Source organism: Sparus aurata, chromosome 8 (genome assembly GCF_900880675.1).
Source record: "Sparus aurata chromosome 8, fSpaAur1.1, whole genome shotgun sequence".
Taxonomy (NCBI): Eukaryota; Metazoa; Chordata; class Actinopteri; order Spariformes; family Sparidae; genus Sparus; species Sparus aurata.
The window spans coordinates 13,264,438-13,282,760 of NC_044194.1; the positions used below are offsets into that span (position 1 = coordinate 13,264,438).

Sequence of the window (18,323 nt, forward strand, 5' to 3'; positions counted from 1 at the left end):
AGTCATCAAAAATATATTTTATTGGATGGTTTATAAAGATACATACACAGGCAAACATTACAGATACTGTTCAGTAAACTTGTCCACAAAATGGACTCTTGACATGATATGAATGACCTTTGTCCGTCTCCGACGAATCAACCATGGTGCTGACACCTTTCCTCTTCGTTTTAAGTACAGCAGCGTCTTTTATCAGTGTCCTCTGTCAGTAAAAGTGCATCTTCACATTGTCGGTCATGCTGCGACACTAACATCCTAAAATGAAGAAAATTATTAAATCATATTCACAACACATGAGAATAAAAATGAGAATAAAAATTTGATTAAACAAAAACGCCAAATATTTTCTGTTTTCAGCTATTTGAAATGTGATTATTTGCTGCTTTTCTCTGTCATTATATCTTTCAGTTTTAGAATGCTTGTCCAACAAAACAAACTATCAGAAGACATCACCTAGGACTCACAGTAAGACCAAAATCTCTGCTATTCTAAAGAGAAAGATGATTATTAAAAAAAAATTGCTAATTATTTGATTGTGAGAAAATTGCTAATTCAGTGTAGCCTTTATTAGAAAGACCTCTCAATAGAACACAATACAGTTCAACAGCAACACAATAACATATAATCCAACACATCTAGAAGAAGACTAAATATGAAAAATAGTAATGAAAGAATTATTTGATACATTGATCAATATCTGGCATAAATTATCCACCACAGGTTTTGACATTTATTTATCAAATAATGACAAAAAAAAAAATTCAGCTTTAAAATGTGATTATTTACTACTTTCCCTTGTACTTTTCAACTTGTCAGAAAAAACAAACGATATGTGCCAAAAAACTTCCAACACAGGATCCAGATGATGTGAAGGACATACAGCAAAGAAATAAGAAGCCATACCTGGCAAGATCAGTCATCAGCTCCTCGATGTTATGTCCAGTTTTTGCACTGCACTCGTAAAACAAAGCTTGGTGTTGCTGCATAAACCAGGAAGTAAAAACAAAACATATAATTTAATTTAATTCATATTAAAGTAAGTGTTTCTTCCTTAGCAGTGGCATTGTGAGTAAATCATGCCAGAGGGTAGTTTGAATATTCATGTGTGCCTCACCTCTGCTAGTCTCTGCCCCTTCTCGGCTGTAACTCTTCTGCTGTGATCGTCTGCCAGGTCCAGTTTGTTCGCCAGCAGCATCAGTACTGCACCGTCACACATCTTCTCCTGGGAAAGACATATAGCAGGTTAAAATACTAACAAAAACTGAAGCAAAATATACATCAATATCACTCAGATGTCAGCAGAGATTTTCTATTGTGCTGTGTTGTCATTTACATGCACGTGCATTCAAATTGGGACAAACTGTTTTGCATGTTTTTCCATCTCCACCTGCTCACCTTCACAGAGTGCATCCATCCTCTCACAGCGGTGAAGGAGGTGGAGTGAGTGAGGTCATACATGGCGAGGATACCGTCAGCTTTGCGGAAGTATTGCTCAGTGATGCTTCGAAACCTGAATGAAATAAAAAGATTTACAATGATTCTACAGCACAAATGGTATTATGTTAAAGCCACATGAAAAAACCATGGCTGGGAAAAATCTGAATAAGCTGTGTTCCATCTGACCTCTCCTGTCCTGCGGTGTCCCAGAGCTGCAGGGTGATGGTGGTGGAGCCCAGAGTTACAGTCTTCATCTGGAAATCTATACCTGGAACCAACATGGTTCATACTTTACTGACATATCCACTTAGGTGTATGTTAATCGCCGGATAACAGTGATAATAAAAGAAAAACTTACCGACAGTAGCGCTCATTTTATTGTAGAAGTGTCCCGTGCAGTAGTGCTGGATGAAGGAGGTCTTACCCACGCCGGAGTTACCCAGGAACACCACCTTGAACACTCGCTGAGGACTGACAATGTTGCTCTAAAATTCAGGTAAAGGCACCGGACTGAACATCTTGGTTTCATTGTAATGTTGTTTTTTTTCTTTGGCACTCTATCATCACTGTGCAGATGACAAATGCCTTAAAATACTATCTTATAATAATTACAACTTGGTTTATATGGCACCTTTTAAAACTGTTTGTGCTTTGACGGACAAAGAAGAAGCATGAAACTCAGGAGGACCATGTAACAGGTTAAACACTCAACAGTCAAGCCAAACAGAAAGAAACCCTGACTAAGAGAAGTGAAAACGAAAGGACAAAACAAGAGGGGAAAAAAAACATGCACATTAAATTAAAAAGAGTAAAAGCAATGAAAAGGATGATAAGAAGACGACATCACATCAAGAGGAATTAGAAACATAAAAACTTTGACAGTGAAAAATAATTTTAAAAGATGACTTCATATGAAAGCAAGTATATAAAAGTGGGTTTTAAGAAGTGATTTTAAAGAAGTTACTGTTTTTGCAAGCCTCATCTCCTCAGGTAGGTTGTTACAAAGTTGGGGGGGCCTGACGGCAAAAGCACGGTCATCTTTGGATTTAAGCCTGCCGATGGACAGGCCGGAAGGGCCCTACCTCAGGATCTAAGGCTATGAACAAGGAGACATACACTATAGTGCCAAAAGTATTCATTCACCCATCCAAATAATTGAAATCAGGTTTTCGAATAACTTCCATGGCCACAGGTGTATAAAAGCAAGCACCTAGGCATGCAGACCGTTTCTACAAACATTTAAGAAGGAATGGGTCGCTCTCAGGAGCTCAGTGAATTTCATCGTGGTACTGTGATAGAATGCCACCTGTGCAACAAGTCCAGTCGGGAAATTTCCTCGCTCCTAAATATTCCACAGTCAACTGTCAGTGGTATTATAACAAAGTGGAAGCAACTGGGAACGATAGCAACTCAGCCATGAAGTGGTAGGCCATGTAAAATGACGGAGCGGGCTCAGTGAATGCTGAGGTGCAAAGTGCGCAGAGGTCGCCAACTTTCTGCAGAGTCAATCGATACAGACCTCCAAACTTCATGTGGCCTTCAGATTAGCTCAAGAACAGTAAGCAGAGAGCTTCATGGAATGGGTTTCCATTGCCGAACAGCTGCATCCAAGCCATACATCAGCAAGTGCAATGCAAACCGTTGGACACACACGCCTGAGACTGCATCGCTCACTACGTCTATGGTCGGCTCTGGCGTGTTTTCAGCTTCCAGTTAGACTAACTTCTACTGTGTGTGTGCAAATGTGTGACATGGTGAGTGATGTCAGGGGATTAAAGGAGAGGGACGACAAGGCGTTCTGTGGGAGACAGGAGCTCCCATTAGTGCGAACATTGGGCTTTTACATTTCAAGAGCTGTCACATGCACAAAAACCTTTACAGTATAAAACACAGGAGGAAAGGAAGAAAATTAAAAAGCATAATCAGTCTTCTTTAAAACCAGCAAGAAGCATAACTGCTGCATTCCGGACAAGCCGGAGGCGAGCAAGACTTTCAGTGTCTGTCAGGAAGGAAGAGTCGAGTTGAGAAAAGATGAGCGCATTAATGACTTTCTCATCTTCCTCATTATCTGAATGTAGCTGCTGCAACGGTGTTAAAAAAATCATGGATGTAATGTATTTGTGTATTTAATATGTTCCCTACCTGAGTTTGCATCTGTTCAACATGTTCACGACTGACCCTACGTGACGGCTGGTGTCTCTTGGTTGTATTTGTCACCTCTTTCTCTTTGTTCTGCTCCAACTCATCGGATGAGCTCAGCTGTCTTCAGAATCAACGAATACACACAATTAGTGACCTCCTCGGGCATATCTGCCGCACATTACTGCAAAGATGACAAATGTGATATCAGATGTGGTCAGTCATACAAACCTTTTCAGTGGCTTGTCTTGCAGTAAGTAGTTACCTATGATTGACCCTTTCTTCTGCAAAGGCTTTGTGACATTTGGAGTCTAAAAGGTTTTTGTGGGAAGTGAGGCAGAAGAAATGAGTAGCATTAAGATTTTTATAATGAAGGTATTTTAGTGTATATAATATGTGCATGCTATTTTCCAAGCATCATCTTCTCTGTAGAAATAGTAAATTCTTCACTCGGGCAGATTATTTTTTAGTTTTTGTTAATTCAAAAAGCAGGTATTCAGTCCAATAGTGAAATCTTTCTGCTGCAAATAAGTTTAACATCATAATCATAAGAATTTTGATAAAGGGCTTTATTAGTATGGTCAACTGACCCACCTTAGGTCACCTGCATAAATAGTGCTATGTACAGTATCATTAATAAAGATATAAAACACTCTTTCCTTCAACTTGACACAGGACAGAATACATTTTTCACAAAACTCTTCACTTCACTGATCACATCTCCAGGAGATAAACAAGACACACGCTGACATTGCAAAACGTCACAAGCGAGTTCAATCAATAACCGAACCATAACAGTGCCCGTATAAATAATCATTGTCCAGCATGAAGCCTTCTCCAAGACTTAGCTTAGGTGGGATAAATCTTCTGTGTCCACGGGGTACAAAGGTCTTCACTGAGGTAATGAGTTAATGGTAGAGCAGGATGGACAAAAGTGTGTCTGTGACTGTGACTAACCCTCCTCTGAGCCTGTTGGACATCTTTCTCGTCTCGCAGCCTTTTGTTCATGTCCCTGAGAAAAAGGGAGAAAATCTGTTACAACCAACATCACACTGGTGGATCCTTGCTTCGATTGATGAGTAATTGAATAAAACAAAACAAAAGACATGAATAAAGTACAGAAACTACAGTACAACTACAGTAACAGGAACTTGACTGAAGCAGCAGCTGTTACCTCAGAAGCTCCAGTTGTCTCAAAAGACTGTCCTTCTCTTTCTGTATGTTCCTTGACACCTTCATCACATTTCTACAGTGAAGCAAACAAGAGAGTGTTAAAGCATGAGTCTGCAATTATTCTCTCGTTTTCTTCTTGGCAACAAATCCAAAAAGAAATAATGAATAGATTCCTCTAAATACTGCCTATGTAGTGAAAGCCTCCCATAACTTGATGCAATAGATTTTAAAACCACATCTTCGTCATAATTATGAACATGGACACTGTAGTTGACTTTGAGCTGATCCCACAGACACCGTCCTGCTGCCATAAATGCTCATTAGGGCATCAAATGTGTATTTATCCACAACAGAAAATAGTCCCAAACAACTACACTTATTACCTCTGTGTGCGTGGTGTTTGCTAAAGATTACAGTGCCAAACTGCTTTAGGTCATTACTTCAGTCAGGAACACTCTTGTCATAGGTTAAAACAATTATTGCAACAAATAGAAATATAGTTATGTTTGGAGCTGGTGGCTGTGCTCTTAAGATGTTCCCTGAATTGACCAGTCAGCATGCGTAGGGAGCGCAATGCAGAAAACCCTTGAGTATATGATAAGAGTGAGAATCTACTCTACATGAATCTAATAAAGATGGTATCAAGCTTGCAAGCAGCAGTAGTAGGAGTAGTTATGAGTGAGGAGTATGTTATTTAAATGGACCACCCTTGCAGACAATGGTTGTGATTGGTGTGTGACTGGTTGGTAACAATGATTTAATCTGCAGGCTGCTGGAGACCTCAGAGACATTTTTTCAAAGTCCATATAATTGTTTACTGTAATCTTATTTTAAAACTTGTCTAACATGGATGAGATATGCAACGTCTACAGCATGTAGTATGTGCTGTTAGATACTCACCTCTGCCTGGCTTCTTGTTCTTGGGCAGCATCGTGCTGCAACAGGCTGAGCTGACCAAGCACAGCCTGCAGCTGCTCTCTGCTGCTCTCCACCTGCTCCTGTAACTGGATGTTGAGGCTCCGCAGCTGCTGGTTCTGCTGCTTGAGGTTTGCTTTTTCATAGCTCAGCTGTTCAATTCTGGTCTCCAGCTGAGGACAAAAACAGTTGATTCACAAATTAAACTATTACTCTTAACATTTTTTGGAACTGACATTAATGGTGATTGGATGGCCACCTCTTTCTGTTTGGTCAGACTGTTCTCCAGCTCTTGCTCCCGAATCTTCAGCTCCTCCTCAAGTTGTGTCCCTCTCTGCTTCTGTTTAATGGTCTCCTTGATTTCACAATAAATGTATTAAATGCCATTATGATGCTCACTTTTGTTAAACACAAAAGGTAGGACTAAATTGCACATGTGTGTACCTGAGCCAGGTGCTTCTCTCTCTCCTCTCGCATCTGGCTTTCCATTTCTTCATATATGGACCTAACAACCTGATCATGTTCATTCTCTCGTCTGAAACGGAAAAAATGAATTAAAACTCTAAATGCTCCCTTCTGAATATGACATAATTAATGTAGTATATCGTGTTCCACATGCAGAGGACCTGCAAAGAGCTTGTTCCAGACTGTCTCTCTCTCTGATGGAGTCTTGTAAATGTGACACTGCATGGGTTAGGATGCCTTCCAGGAGAATGAGCAGCTCCGGTCTATCTCTCTGGAGGTCACACCACAAGGAACTGAACTCCTGCTGACTGACACACAGCACAAGTGTTAAAGTTACTGTGAATATCAAATCTTAACTGCACAATATCATTCACATAACAAAAAGGTTAATGATTCAAATGACAAACGCTTTATGTACAGTTGTACATCATGTACATCAAGCATCTTTATACTGGACAGCACAAAGTACGATTCCTATACAAAAAAAAGCCTTCAGTTTTTGTTTTAGAGAGGAGAATTACTCCATTTCAACGACCCGACACAACAAAGTTTGAGACTTAATGTTAATTACTGTTGCAACACTGAGAATTTTAACAATGACAAACTTTACAGAAGCTCACAGACAATAACTTAAAAGATAAACAGGCTTGAATGTGTGAACACTTTAACTGTGATGGCAAACAACTGGGGGAGACACACATGCTGACAGCAGAATCTATCCTTTTTTAATAATTAAGTTAACATGTAAAGCAATTCAAGCACTTAAAATGACCAATGTAGATGTACTATGTGTCTATTATGAAAAAAAGTTCACAGTTTTTATGTTTTTCTCAAATTCAAAACTTGTAAGGGTTTGTGGGAACAAAGAAACGTTTATTTGAAGTGGAAAAGACCTACACTATATAGATATTATATTTTTTAATGAAACAGCTGGGACTCCATACTGTTGTTTTCTGGAACTGTGGATCTTTTGACAGCTAGTGTTGCATTCACTTGAAGAAAACACAGTATGCAAATATTGTCATATAATACGTATCACATGAACACTTTGTGTGTGCTAAATGGATCAAATCCAAGCAAGGTTTCAGGTTTTAGAAGAAATGGCCAACCTTACTAGATAATAAATCCTCAGATGGCAGTGTATTAGCTACATCTAGTTAAAAGTAATGCTGTCTAATAGAACAATCTTGCACTGACTCCAAACTACGATGAAGTTTATAATATTCCGTCTTTTGTTGCCACAGTTTGAGGGAGATTTTGAATCAACATTACAGTAATTTCAGTGGTTGTGGTGCTTTTGAATCCATTTTGTCCACACTGTTTTATCAATGAAGGTAGAACAAAAAAATTAACATTAACACCTCTGTATTATATATCTCATTAGTTTTGACTATGTAATAAATTGGCGACTAAGTGCAGACATTATCATATATGCTATTGTAGAAGTCATAGGAAACCTTAGCAGTTAATGTGTGATGGTGGTCTTACTCCTTGAAGAGTTTGTCAGCACCCAGCTCCATCAGGATGTTTGCAAATCTAACTGCAGTGGGGTCCTGGGACAAGTCCACCCCGTCCATATCCTCTTCTGCTTCGTCTTGACTCAGCTCGGTCGTGTCCTCCAGCCCCACCAACTCACCTGCACCACAGACAGAGCAAAATCCCGAGGATTTGGTTTAAAGATGGTTGTAAACTAAAGTGAGTAGTTGTCTCAAATCGCTCAAAACACAACACTCACCAAGTCCAGTGTTAAACTCCACAGGAGTGAGGAAGCCGTTGCTCTGCCGGTCCAGACTCTCAAACACCGTCTCCAGCTGCTCAGGGGACAGCGGCAGCTCCCCTTGTAGCCTCTGACCACAAGAAGATGGAAATTTCAAGACTCTATAAACAACCTTAAATTTGTAATCCTACCACATCAGCTGCTCACCTGCATGTCCCGCTTTGTGATGAACCCTTTCCCCTCTTTGTCACACAGCACAAACAGCTCCTTGGCTTTGCCCATGGTTTCTGCTTGTGGGCTACCTGGCATCACTTCTCTGGCTCTGGGTGAGGTCAGGAGAGTTTGTACCCGGCCTGGCCTTGGGCTGCCGGCTGGAAGGCCCCGCGGCCTGGGGCTCACCGGCACTGCCTCGCCGCTACCTTGACCAACCAGCACCTCGCCATCATTCAGCCAGTTAGACATTACTGAACAGAGACAGACGGTTATGGCTGGTGAGTTGGTGTATGTGGCTATCATTTAATAGTGGTTGTATAAACACATGTTGACCTCATAGTTTGTCATTTGGTATTAAAAGTTTCACTTTGTTCTGTGCTCCAGACTAACGTTTTACACTGGTTGTACTGGTGGGCCTAACTTTTCACCTGCACACAATTGAAGTGCACCCAATAAAAACATATTATTCTTAACAGGAATAAAGATGTAGATAAATAATCTGTAATAACAAGAAACTGTAGTAACTTCAACTTGACAGCTTTTTGGATGCACATGCAACAAAAAAAGTCAAACCCCTGGAGACCTTGTATTTACCTGGGAGTCATGAGAAGTTGAGCTGAAACAATTTGGCGATTAATCGATTTGTCAGTGTAAAACTATCTGCTATTAAGTTCAACACTTTTCAATTTCAGTCATTTTTTCAACTCAAATAGTTAAAAATTATCAGCTATTTTCGGTTACTAGCTTCTCAAATGAGAGGATTTCCTGCTTATATGGTCACTTAATGTTGTAAAGTGAATATTTTTGTGTTTTTAAAAAATGTCATCATGGACTCTAGGTGGTTTGTGATGGCTATTCTTTTTAACATTCCATTGACTAAGCAATTAACCAATTCATTGAGGAAACAATAAACAGGTAATAACATACAAAATGTAAAAATAAACATATTATTAGTTAAGCCCTGATGGGAAGTCTATCCTTATTTCAACAGTGTTAAAGTTAATTATTAATGGAATTTGCGAGTGTAAGGCATAATCAGTGACACTCACTTTTACGTCACTGATGATCCTGAAATGAATTAAAAGACAGCTTGTATGTTCTTTCTTACTGCTGCAGGATAACATGAGAAGCTAACCCTACAGGTCCTCCCTTGTCAAACATGAGGTGCAGCACAAACTCAGCTGTGTGACTCCGGACTTATCTACAGCTGCTATGATCAGGTGACAGACATGTCACTCTTTAAGATTTGGCAGCCGTTTGAGGTCTCCAGTGTGATGGCATGGTATTTTGTATATTTCTGTACACAAAGTCAATATGCCAAGGCAAGCTAAATCATAAGTTTTTAGCTTAAGGCAGCACAACCAGTTATTCTCACTCTACATTTAGATGAGGACACGTTAAATAAACAATATGCTGCCACTGGTGCCATGATGATGCGTATCAGGATGTGTGGAGGATAAAAAACAGGATGGTGTCATGTGAGGGGATTTACAATGTACACTAAGGGAGGGTGGAAAACCAGGGGAGAGGAGAGATGCAAATAAAATGTTACCAGGTATTTGCATTGTGAGAAATACCACAATTGCAAACAAATTTTACTCCTGAGCACTTCCAGGAAGACATGCCTTAGTAACTCCATCATAAACTGTGATTTACAACAAGCATCACACATAATCAGCCTGTGGCTTAGATGGCATTTCTATTATAGAGGGGGAACATATCAACATAAATCATAAATGGTGTCATCTAAACAAAATAAGAAAGATCATCAGGTAAAGGTGCACACTCAATTGATATCTGCGTCACTGTTAAATAGTGCTTCTCCTCCCTATCTCTCCAGTGAGGCTATCTAAGAGGGCATAAAACCCTAAAAGGCGTGAACTGATAATAGCTAGTAAAACATCCAGCTGCTGATCTATGAAGTTAAAACACTTCTTTATAACATTAGAATCAGCAGGGATCCCAGATAAGCTCTTCCTGCAAACACTGAGGGTTTGTATGTCAAAACCAGACTCCAAATAAGCCAGCAGCCACGCCAAAGGTCAAATAAACTTACACACCTAACACACCATTTAACTAGGTCGGTGTGTGTGTGTGTGTGTGTGTGTGTGTGTTTGGTGCAAAGTGGAGTTCCCAAATTAAGGCAAAAGCGAGTTTTACAACACGGCCCGACACTTTCTGTGATAAACGTCCACATTACAACATATTCACACCCATTGCGCTTGAACATATGTTGCTTGAAAACACGATGACAGCTCGTTAAAAACCATGGTTGTAAAAATGCTGAACAGGGTTGCGTTAAAAGTTTGACCGGGGCTCAGCTCCGCGGTCCTCTATGAATGAAGGGGCTGACATTTGGAGCATTGCAGCTAGCTGAGGTAACCAAAACCAAGAAGTAATGTACATTTATTATTGAAGAAGAGCCTCACAACACAACAGTTGGTCGGCTGTTAATGTAACTGCCACCATAGCGGAGAGAAGGTGACCAAAAACGAGGTTGTCAAGTATGTACAAGACTTGAATTACTGTGTTTTCTATCAATTCAGCGGAGTTGTAGAAACTTTGAGTACTCACCAGTGTGTCCTGAACGCAGGTGTCCACTAACCCTTGATCACCTCACAGTGCTGAAGTTCAGTACCGCGTGCAGCCGCAGGGTGGCAGTGACGACCGCGAGCTGTGGAGGGTTACCGTAATGTCTCATGTAGATCGCGAATTGAACGCACGTAGTCTTCTTGATTGTAATCTTTATTTATCTCCATTAATTTTTAGCTAGTAATGCAGCAAAGGCTTCCTTAATTAATCATTACATATGGATACATAAATAGATAGGTAATATATATTTACACACATATATACAAGCATACAAATATATATAATTTGTAACCAAATACATCCTGAAAAATATAATTTAATTTATAATTTATCGTATGTGTTATATCTTAAATGTTGATTTATTTTGTCTTCTATGAACATGTACTTTCGGCTCCTTGTGTCTTCCACGCAGCAGCTACTTTCTTTACATTTAAGGAATAACTGAGTCAGTGCAACCACTACAACGCAAAGTATGCCATATTCTCTGTTATTCTTTTAAATAACTTCTTAAACCCAATAATACCAATTTGCTGTTATGAGAATGCACCTGTCTTTAACTGAATTTTCATCCCTCCACCTTTCATTCTTTTTACTGCTCTTAGTCTATTTGTGTTTTCAATTCCTCCGTTATGATGCCCTTTTTCTTTTTCTTACCGTCTTTTACTGTTTTTATTTGTTAGTACATATTCTATTTTTTATTTCTGATGCGATGTCGTCTTCCTATCGTCCTCTATTGTTTTCATTCGTTTATTTATCTTTTAGCATGACTGTTTACCTTCTCCTTCCCTTTTCTCGTGATTTTGCCTGTTTTATCACTTTTACTCGTTTTACTTGTAATGACTCATATTAACTTTTTTTTTTTATTTTATTTATTTTTTTTTTTTACATTTCTTGCCTTCAAGGGTGCTATATAAAAAAGTGTATAATCATATAATATTATATTGTAGGATTTTCCGAGAACCTATATGTGCGTTATTACGGTAAAATGTAGCGTTACCATGGAATTTACGGAAATACATCCGTTACCGCGGAAAAGCAGCAGTGGAAGCTCCAAGTGAGCAGCATTGTTTGCTAAAAGTAGGAATATACGTAATTTAGAGGTTGTTCTTCGCTCCGAGTGATTTTTTTTTAATTCTTAGCGTTTTCCTGGTGAGTGTGTGCTGGTTAATTCGGCGTTTGCGAGGAGTTCGTCGACGTTATTGTGATGTTTATCGTAGCAAACGTGAGTAGATGGAGTTCCTGGGAAGTTAAAATCTGAGCTGTGCCAGAGCCAACCGAGTGATTTGTTGTGGAAACAAGATTCTGAAAACCGTCAGCTGCCATTCTTTTATCCGTCTCCCAGATTATCTTCGTGCATCACTACATAACGTGGGGGGGCAACCGTCCTGGATTAGACGCGTAGAAAGAAAGGGAGTGTGCTCCCACTGCAAGCGACAAAACAAGAGATTGTGGTGTCAGCGTAGGTGAAATTAATCTGTAATCCCAGACTTTACCTCTCCATGCTTGTTTGCGTAAACACCCTGGGCACGTTGATGTTACACGGATAGGTTTACTGCTAATTTAGCCGATCGACAACAAACTACATCCAGCCCTCATCGGCACTGGAGATGGCTAGACGGCAAAGATATGACCTACTGCAGTGAAAACGCTTCGAAGGTGAAAAGAAATCATAATGTTTCAGTTTTAACTATATCATATCGTGTCTGTTGTTTTACAGATGTTCTGGTTTTTTTTTCCTCTCGCAGGAAATGCAGCAGACGAGGAGACTCTCCACACCAGACATGTAAACATGCAGCAAATGAGAAGATCCCAAACATCTGATCTGATATCTTGGATTCTCTGCAATCATCACCAAGACACTTCACCCCTGAGGACAACAAACCGCATGCTTCTGACCAGATGGACAACCCTGAGTAAAGTCAACATAAAGAAATAATACATTTAGGGGGAAAGCCACCCGATTTTGTGAATGGACAAGTTGTGAAATCAGCACTGCCTTTCTGCCTCTAAACCTCTGCAGTATTTCTCTGGTAAATATGTAGAGTGTGAATCCAAATCAGATAGACTTTGTTTCACCATCAAGTACCTGCATTTTGTGAAGAGAAACAGCCTGAAGCGACGAGGTGAATAGACTTTGAAGCTCGGTGGTTTGCTGGATCGACCCCTGAAGATGCTCCAGACCGGCAACTACTCACTGGTGCTTCTGATCCAGCTGGCCATGTTGACCTATGACCTCTTCGTCAACTCCTTCAGTGAACTCCTGAGAGGAGCGCCTGTCATCCAACTAGTGCTTTTCATGTAAGTCACTGAACTACATACTGTAATGGTTAGTTGATCTATTAGTCATTAGTCAGTCAGCTGAAAATAAACTGATTCTCGCTGATTGATTTTATTCTTAACAAGTTTGTCGAAGTCATCATCAAGTAAATATGCCAAACACATCTGCAAGACTTGCTTTCTTCACTTAATGCCAGTGTCATTTATTATATAGGATAACTTTTAAATAAATTTGAATATTTTTCCTTTCATTCTCAATATTGTGTCAATGAAATGACCAACCGAGATGAATCATTCAGGAAAATATTAGTTCAGGCTCTCACATGCCAGAAATGGACAGAAAGTAACAGTAATCAGTGATAAAACAAAACAAAAAACAATCCCTTAATTGAATTAAAAAGCAGCCAGCCACACATCTTCAGTTGGTGAAGATTTACTGTATTTAGATGCTCATGAACAGTTTCACTTCAATTATAGACTCTATACCTGTCGTAAGTATTTTTATAGAGGTTACTACTAGAACGTCCATGTTTGTTTTTACTTTTATCATCCATGAGAATGAAAATAGAAATAACTTTGCTACTCTACTCTTTCAGTAAGTGGTAATCATCACAACCAACAGTTTTTTTGTAATTTCTTTGTGCAATATATACTGTATTTATGAAAAAAGATGAGTTAAAACTCTCTGCAACCTAATTTTATGCCTTACTTATTCTTTATTCAATATCCAGTCTATTGGCAACTGTTAAAAACCAGAAATGGCAACATACTTTTTTACTAGAGAGAACAAGTCATATTCTTTTGATATAACTGTTTCAGCCATTTCAAGATGCTCTGGTCAGTGAATTAATCTAGAGCTTTTTAAGTCGTCAGTACCCAAACAGGATTCATATTCTTCTTTTTACTCAGTTTGTTAACAAAGTTAATAATGTACCATATTGTACAGTGTCTTTCTCTCTGACTTGGCCACAGGTATTTTGTTGACACATTATTGCTGCAGTGATAAGTAATATGAGACAAGCACTGCATCATAATCCAAAATTTCAAATAAACCACTATAAAATGTGTCTACAGCATCCAGGACATCGCCATCTTGTTCAGCGTGATCATCATTCTGCTGATGATGTTCAATACCTACGTGTTCCAGGTCGGCCTGGTGTCCTTGCTACTAGAGAGGTTCAGGGCTCTGCTGGTGTTCTCTGCTCTTTACCTGACCCTCAGCATCTGCTTTCACTGCTGGGTGATGGTACGTGTCCTCACACCATCACATACACCTGCATGTCAGCTGTGTGCAAGCACTAAACAAAAATGGACATGAATCTAAATGTAATACTGCTGAAATTAGAGTAACCTATGTATACACTTTCTGCTTTCCTACTTCAGGGTAACTGCACATTTTTCATCCATTCACTTGATACATTTTTCCTTTTTCTAGAACCTCAGGTGGCTCGATTCAAACCGTTTTGTTTGGACAGACGGTCTTCAAACTCTCTTTGTTTTCCAGAGAACAGGTAACTGGTGGCTTAATTCAGAAGTAATTTCCATCAGAACTAATCTACTTTCCGTTGAGTAACTGTTCTTCTTCCTGTTATCAGCTGCAGTGTTGTATTACTACTTCTACAAGCGCACAGCAGAGTATATGGGAGACCCGAGGTTGTACGAGGACTCTCTGTGGCTGCGTGACGCCTTTGCCAGAGCTCGTCAGTGAAGGACGGGACAGGGTCAAGAGAGACCTCCTGAAGAGCCCTTCTGACATGACAACACTGGCATTATCATCAGCTAAAAAGGACACTTGGAAAGTGTTCAACTATTAAAGACAATTCAATGGGCTGGTGTTCAACACTAACAGGTAAAGAGGATGAAGTGAAGTCTCAACCACAGTTTGTGTTTACTGGCTCTTCATAGCCAAGTGGGCAGCCACTTAAATGGTTTACAGTGGCAGGTAAGCCAGCCATGGCACGTATGCCAGCCATGGCACGTATAGTATTGTATTAATCAGGATTGGGTCTGTTAATCTATGTGGCCTTTGTAAATCAATTTGGGTTGCAGACAGAATGAAAGTATGTCCAAAGTTTAGGGAAGAACTGTTACAGATGCAGATTTATTTTGATGTAACACTCTTAGAACATCATGTAGTAGTAGCTTTGTTGGATAAGCTCTGTTCCATGAAGGAAGAAACCTGTGGGTTTATTTTGCCTTATGTAAGGTTAGTATGTGCTTTTTGCATGGTTAATGTAATTCAATAAGCCAATTTTCCTGTGAATGCAGTTGTGTTCAAGTGGGGATCTTTGAATTGTGTCCCCGCTGTTTTTATTAAATAATCCCTCTCTAATCCCGGTGTAATCCTTCATCACTAGGCTAGTCGGCATTAACCTGGAGACAAGGTGAAACAGACTGCTCTATTTTTAACGCAAAGATTAATCAGGGATTGAGGTTTTAGGCGCCACTAGTGAAACGCACCATAAATAGTCTTCAGTGGGTTTAAATAACCATCTTATCTCAAGCACCCAAAAGGTCATGCTGCAATGAACTTCTCGTCTGGGCTAAATTAAAATGTATCAACATTTTATTTAACTGTATAAAATCTACGAGATTTATGGATATTTGCAGTCATTGCAGGTAAAAGGCTTAAAGAAAGACACCAAAGGTTGTACAAATCCCCTTTACTTGTGAAAAGAAAATCAGTCATATAATCCCAGAATATTGTCAGTGCAATCCAATTAAGTCCAGTTTGTGTTGTGTTGTGATGTCCTTGTTTCCACTGGAATGTTTCATTCTTTTAAAGTCAGTCACCCAAAACTGCAGGAAAAGAGGGACGGGACAGAACAAAGTTAACAACTACAAAACTACTTAACTGAAAAATAGCCACAAGCAGACTTGAACAAGTTTTACATTTACCTTCATACATAAATCCCAACCCAGAGTAGTAGGAACAGCACACCAAAGCCCATGAACAGCGAAGCCACGAGGGAGATCAGCAGCTCTTTGTAGACGTCCCTTGTGTATTTTGTTGATGTCACCTCATAGCTGATGAAAAGTTAAGGGTTGTTAAAAAAAGTACAACCAATAGCCAAACTGTTGTATTCTGTAATGATATTTACATAAAATCACTGTTATGGCACTAGATGGTTTAATTAATACCCATCAGCATGTGTTGTGTATTGTTATGCAAAAGTTAAGTCTCAGTCTCTATTCCAGTGGAAGGGAAGGTGGTTAATATTTTTTTTGTATTCAACAGTTAAGACAAAATTAGTTACCACTTTATTCTAAGATAAAACCAAAAGTGAACACACCCTATATATCTTTTAGAATCCCTTAATGCACAGGGATACTGTGTGGACACCCATCTTTGACAAGTTTCCGAAGTCAAAGTTGAAGCAGGAAGTAAGTCTGTAAAGTGTCATGTTTGGATTGGCTTGGATAACAGTTTTACCATTAACCTTCATTTTCTTTTCTAAATCACTATGACTAAGCTGAGAGGTTTGTTACATGCTTGTGAGCAGCGGACTGCAAGTACTTTTTTTCTCCATCACATTTCTTTTAGAGATGTCGATATGTCCAGAATCTCAACAATAAACCGAGTGAGGATATTGTTGTTGCTATCAATTGAAATCATGGCCTGAACTATAAAGTCCCAAGTCGTAACAAAAGAGATTTAATACAATGTACTTGAGTGAGTTCCTGACACGTTTAAGGACACAAACAACTAAAACCAGTAGTATGACTGGTTAATTGTGCTCTATGAGAATTTGTGTCACTGGCAGAAATGTAAAAACCTGCACCATTATTACTTTTGGCACAGGTTTAGCAAGAGGTTTTGTAAAGTTAACTTCACTTGAAGTGTGTTTACAACAAGCAAAGGCAATGACATGATCCATAACTACATACTTATGTTAAAGGATGAGTTCACCCAAATATGAAAACGTAGTCACTATCTACTCATGCCCATGCCGATAGGATTGGGTCAATTTCATAGTCCAGGAAAAAATGTCTTGAGCTCCACAGCAAAACAGAGTTGCAGGATTCTCCTGAACAATGAATGTAGATGGTGACTTCTTTTGAAATGTAAAAAAAAACATCTGAAAAATAAACATAGACAGACAAATGTCTTCACACAGTTCACTGGCATAATAGAAGTCCATAGAAACCCTGATGTCTACACTGATTTGAAAAGACAATTAGACCCTTGGCACTAGCTCTTGGGTCTGCTTCATACTGGATGCTGAGCATTTGGTCTTATAATACAGTATGAAGAATGACTTTTCAAATCAGTTTGGGATCTCTGATCTTCCAGTGACATGGATTAGACCACACAAGCTGTGTGGAGTCGTTTCATGTTTTTAGGGGTCATTTTTGAAATTTTATAACAAGTTTCCATCTTCTTCAGGAGAAAGCAACACTGTTTGGTTGTTAAGCTCCAGAAATGGTCTGTGGACACCAACATTTCACCTGACTTTCCGTCGCCATTAGATTCCGAAGATAATGACTGAATTTTCATTTTGTGGTGTACATATCCTTTATGTTTACTGACTGCAGGTTGATGCTCTGCAATAGCCGAATGGCCTCTGGTATGACCCCTTCTTTCATGTTCCCATATACACAATGTTATGCAGAAGAAGCAGTGAAAGGATACACGAAGAACCAGGCAGTGAAGAACATGCCGATGGCCAGCAGGACGACAGTGAGGTGGGGGAACACAGCCGGGTTCACCGGGCTGGTGTATCTGGTCATAGCCTCGAGTTCCTGCAGCCGCAGCACAGAGACGGAGCAGATACAAGCATGTTAAACAAGCTAAACATAACCTACAACAACGTCAGCCGCCTATTTTGATTGGTGTTGAAAACTAGCAAGAATATTATTCTTAGTAATCGTATTTTTCTACAGAACAGCTAAACCAGAGTAGTTGACATGAGAAGCTAACGTTAAAGTACACTGCTAGTCTGCATATCTAGCTAGCTACAATACAACAGCATAATTTCCCACAGGAAGCGCTTTGTTTTACTGATGAAATTACGAACAACATATACAGATAAATAGCATATAATTATATATTAGAGTAGGAATTATACAAACGAGATAAATGTAAGTAATTCTACCATTTTATGATGAAGCGGGACTCCTGCCTCTATGGTCCAAGATGAAAAGGCCACGTACTGACTATCTCTTCCTGGTTTTCTCGTGACGTACAGTTGACGTTGTATAGCGGACATTTTATTCCCTTAGTAAGGCCTCTCAGGATTTTCCCAGCCACAGACTACGTACAAATCTCGTCTCTTTTCACTGGATTTGGCACTGTTCTTACTCATAGCTATAAACTACACTACTTTGTCACTAAACTCTCTATTTTCTCTTTTTACATTTTGTTTAGCAGGAGTGAGAAATCCGGTACCTGTGA

General features: G+C 39.4%; 3 protein-coding genes across 5 annotated transcripts; 1 reads left to right on the forward strand and 2 right to left on the reverse strand.

Annotated features, from left to right (window-relative positions):
* Positions 1-10,748, reverse strand: cracr2b (calcium release activated channel regulator 2B). 2 transcript variants are annotated; one of them, XM_030424831.1, is made up of 18 exons: positions 10,634-10,748; positions 8,054-8,310; positions 7,865-7,976; positions 7,618-7,765; positions 6,291-6,437; positions 6,109-6,199; positions 5,924-6,019; positions 5,650-5,837; positions 4,751-4,822; positions 4,534-4,588; positions 3,808-3,887; positions 3,580-3,700; positions 1,796-1,922; positions 1,624-1,705; positions 1,396-1,510; positions 1,115-1,222; positions 904-980; positions 1-255 (listed from the first exon to the last, which is right to left on the reverse strand). In XM_030424831.1, the coding sequence occupies exons 2-18, from the start codon at positions 8,306-8,308 to the stop codon at positions 171-173; spliced, it is 1,959 nt and encodes a 652-aa protein (XP_030280691.1). In that variant the 5' UTR covers positions 8,309-8,310; positions 10,634-10,748; the 3' UTR covers positions 1-170. The 2 variants fall into 2 exon arrangements, with proteins under 2 accessions (XP_030280691.1, XP_030280690.1); XM_030424830.1 differs by lacking the exon at positions 10,634-10,748 and adding an exon at positions 10,489-10,543.
* Positions 10,749-11,665: 917 nt separating this feature from the next.
* tmem138 (transmembrane protein 138) lies at positions 11,666-18,264 on the forward strand. 2 transcript variants are annotated; one of them, XR_003984895.1, is made up of 6 exons: positions 11,666-12,307; positions 12,397-12,949; positions 14,003-14,174; positions 14,364-14,439; positions 14,524-14,777; positions 17,542-18,264. XR_003984895.1 is itself a non-coding variant. In XM_030425746.1 (5 exons), exons 2-5 carry the CDS (start codon positions 12,822-12,824, stop codon positions 14,634-14,636), a joined length of 489 nt encoding a protein of 162 aa, XP_030281606.1. In that variant the 5' UTR covers positions 11,666-12,307; positions 12,397-12,821; the 3' UTR covers positions 14,637-15,260. The 2 variants fall into 2 exon arrangements, 1 of the variants encoding a protein (XP_030281606.1); XM_030425746.1 differs by lacking the exon at positions 17,542-18,264 and having other exon boundaries at positions 14,524-15,260.
* On the reverse strand, positions 15,575-18,122 carry tmem258 (transmembrane protein 258). The gene is made up of 4 exons (XM_030425747.1): positions 18,025-18,122; positions 17,562-17,671; positions 15,827-15,955; positions 15,575-15,727 (listed from the first exon to the last, which is right to left on the reverse strand). The coding sequence occupies exons 1-3, from the start codon at positions 18,025-18,027 to the stop codon at positions 15,829-15,831; spliced, it is 240 nt and encodes a 79-aa protein (XP_030281607.1). The 5' UTR covers positions 18,028-18,122; the 3' UTR covers positions 15,575-15,727; positions 15,827-15,828.
* Positions 18,265-18,323: the final 59 nt, after the last annotated feature.

Excerpts from the sequence above, each read along its gene's own strand:
- cracr2b (XM_030424830.1), bottom strand. The coding sequence starts at position 10,528 with ATGGTGGCAGTTACATTAACAGCCGACCAACTGTTGTGTT. Across the intron at positions 6,200-6,290 it reads CTGGAACAAGCTCTTTGCAG|ACGAGAGAATGAACATGATC; the intron begins GTCCTCTGCATG and ends TTTCCGTTTCAG. Across the intron at positions 256-903 it reads CTGATGACTGATCTTGCCAG|GATGTTAGTGTCGCAGCATG; the intron begins GTATGGCTTCTT and ends TCTTCATTTTAG.
- tmem138 (XM_030425746.1), top strand. The coding sequence starts at position 12,822 with ATGCTCCAGACCGGCAACTACTCACTGGTGCTTCTGATCCAGCTGGCC. Across the intron at positions 14,175-14,363 it reads GCTTTCACTGCTGGGTGATG|AACCTCAGGTGGCTCGATTC; the intron begins GTACGTGTCCTC and ends TCCTTTTTCTAG. Across the intron at positions 14,440-14,523 it reads CTTTGTTTTCCAGAGAACAG|CTGCAGTGTTGTATTACTAC; the intron begins GTAACTGGTGGC and ends TCCTGTTATCAG.
- tmem258 (XM_030425747.1), bottom strand. Across the intron at positions 15,956-17,561 it reads TTCACTGCCTGGTTCTTCGT|CTATGAGGTGACATCAACAA; the intron begins GTATCCTTTCAC and ends ACTTTTCATCAG.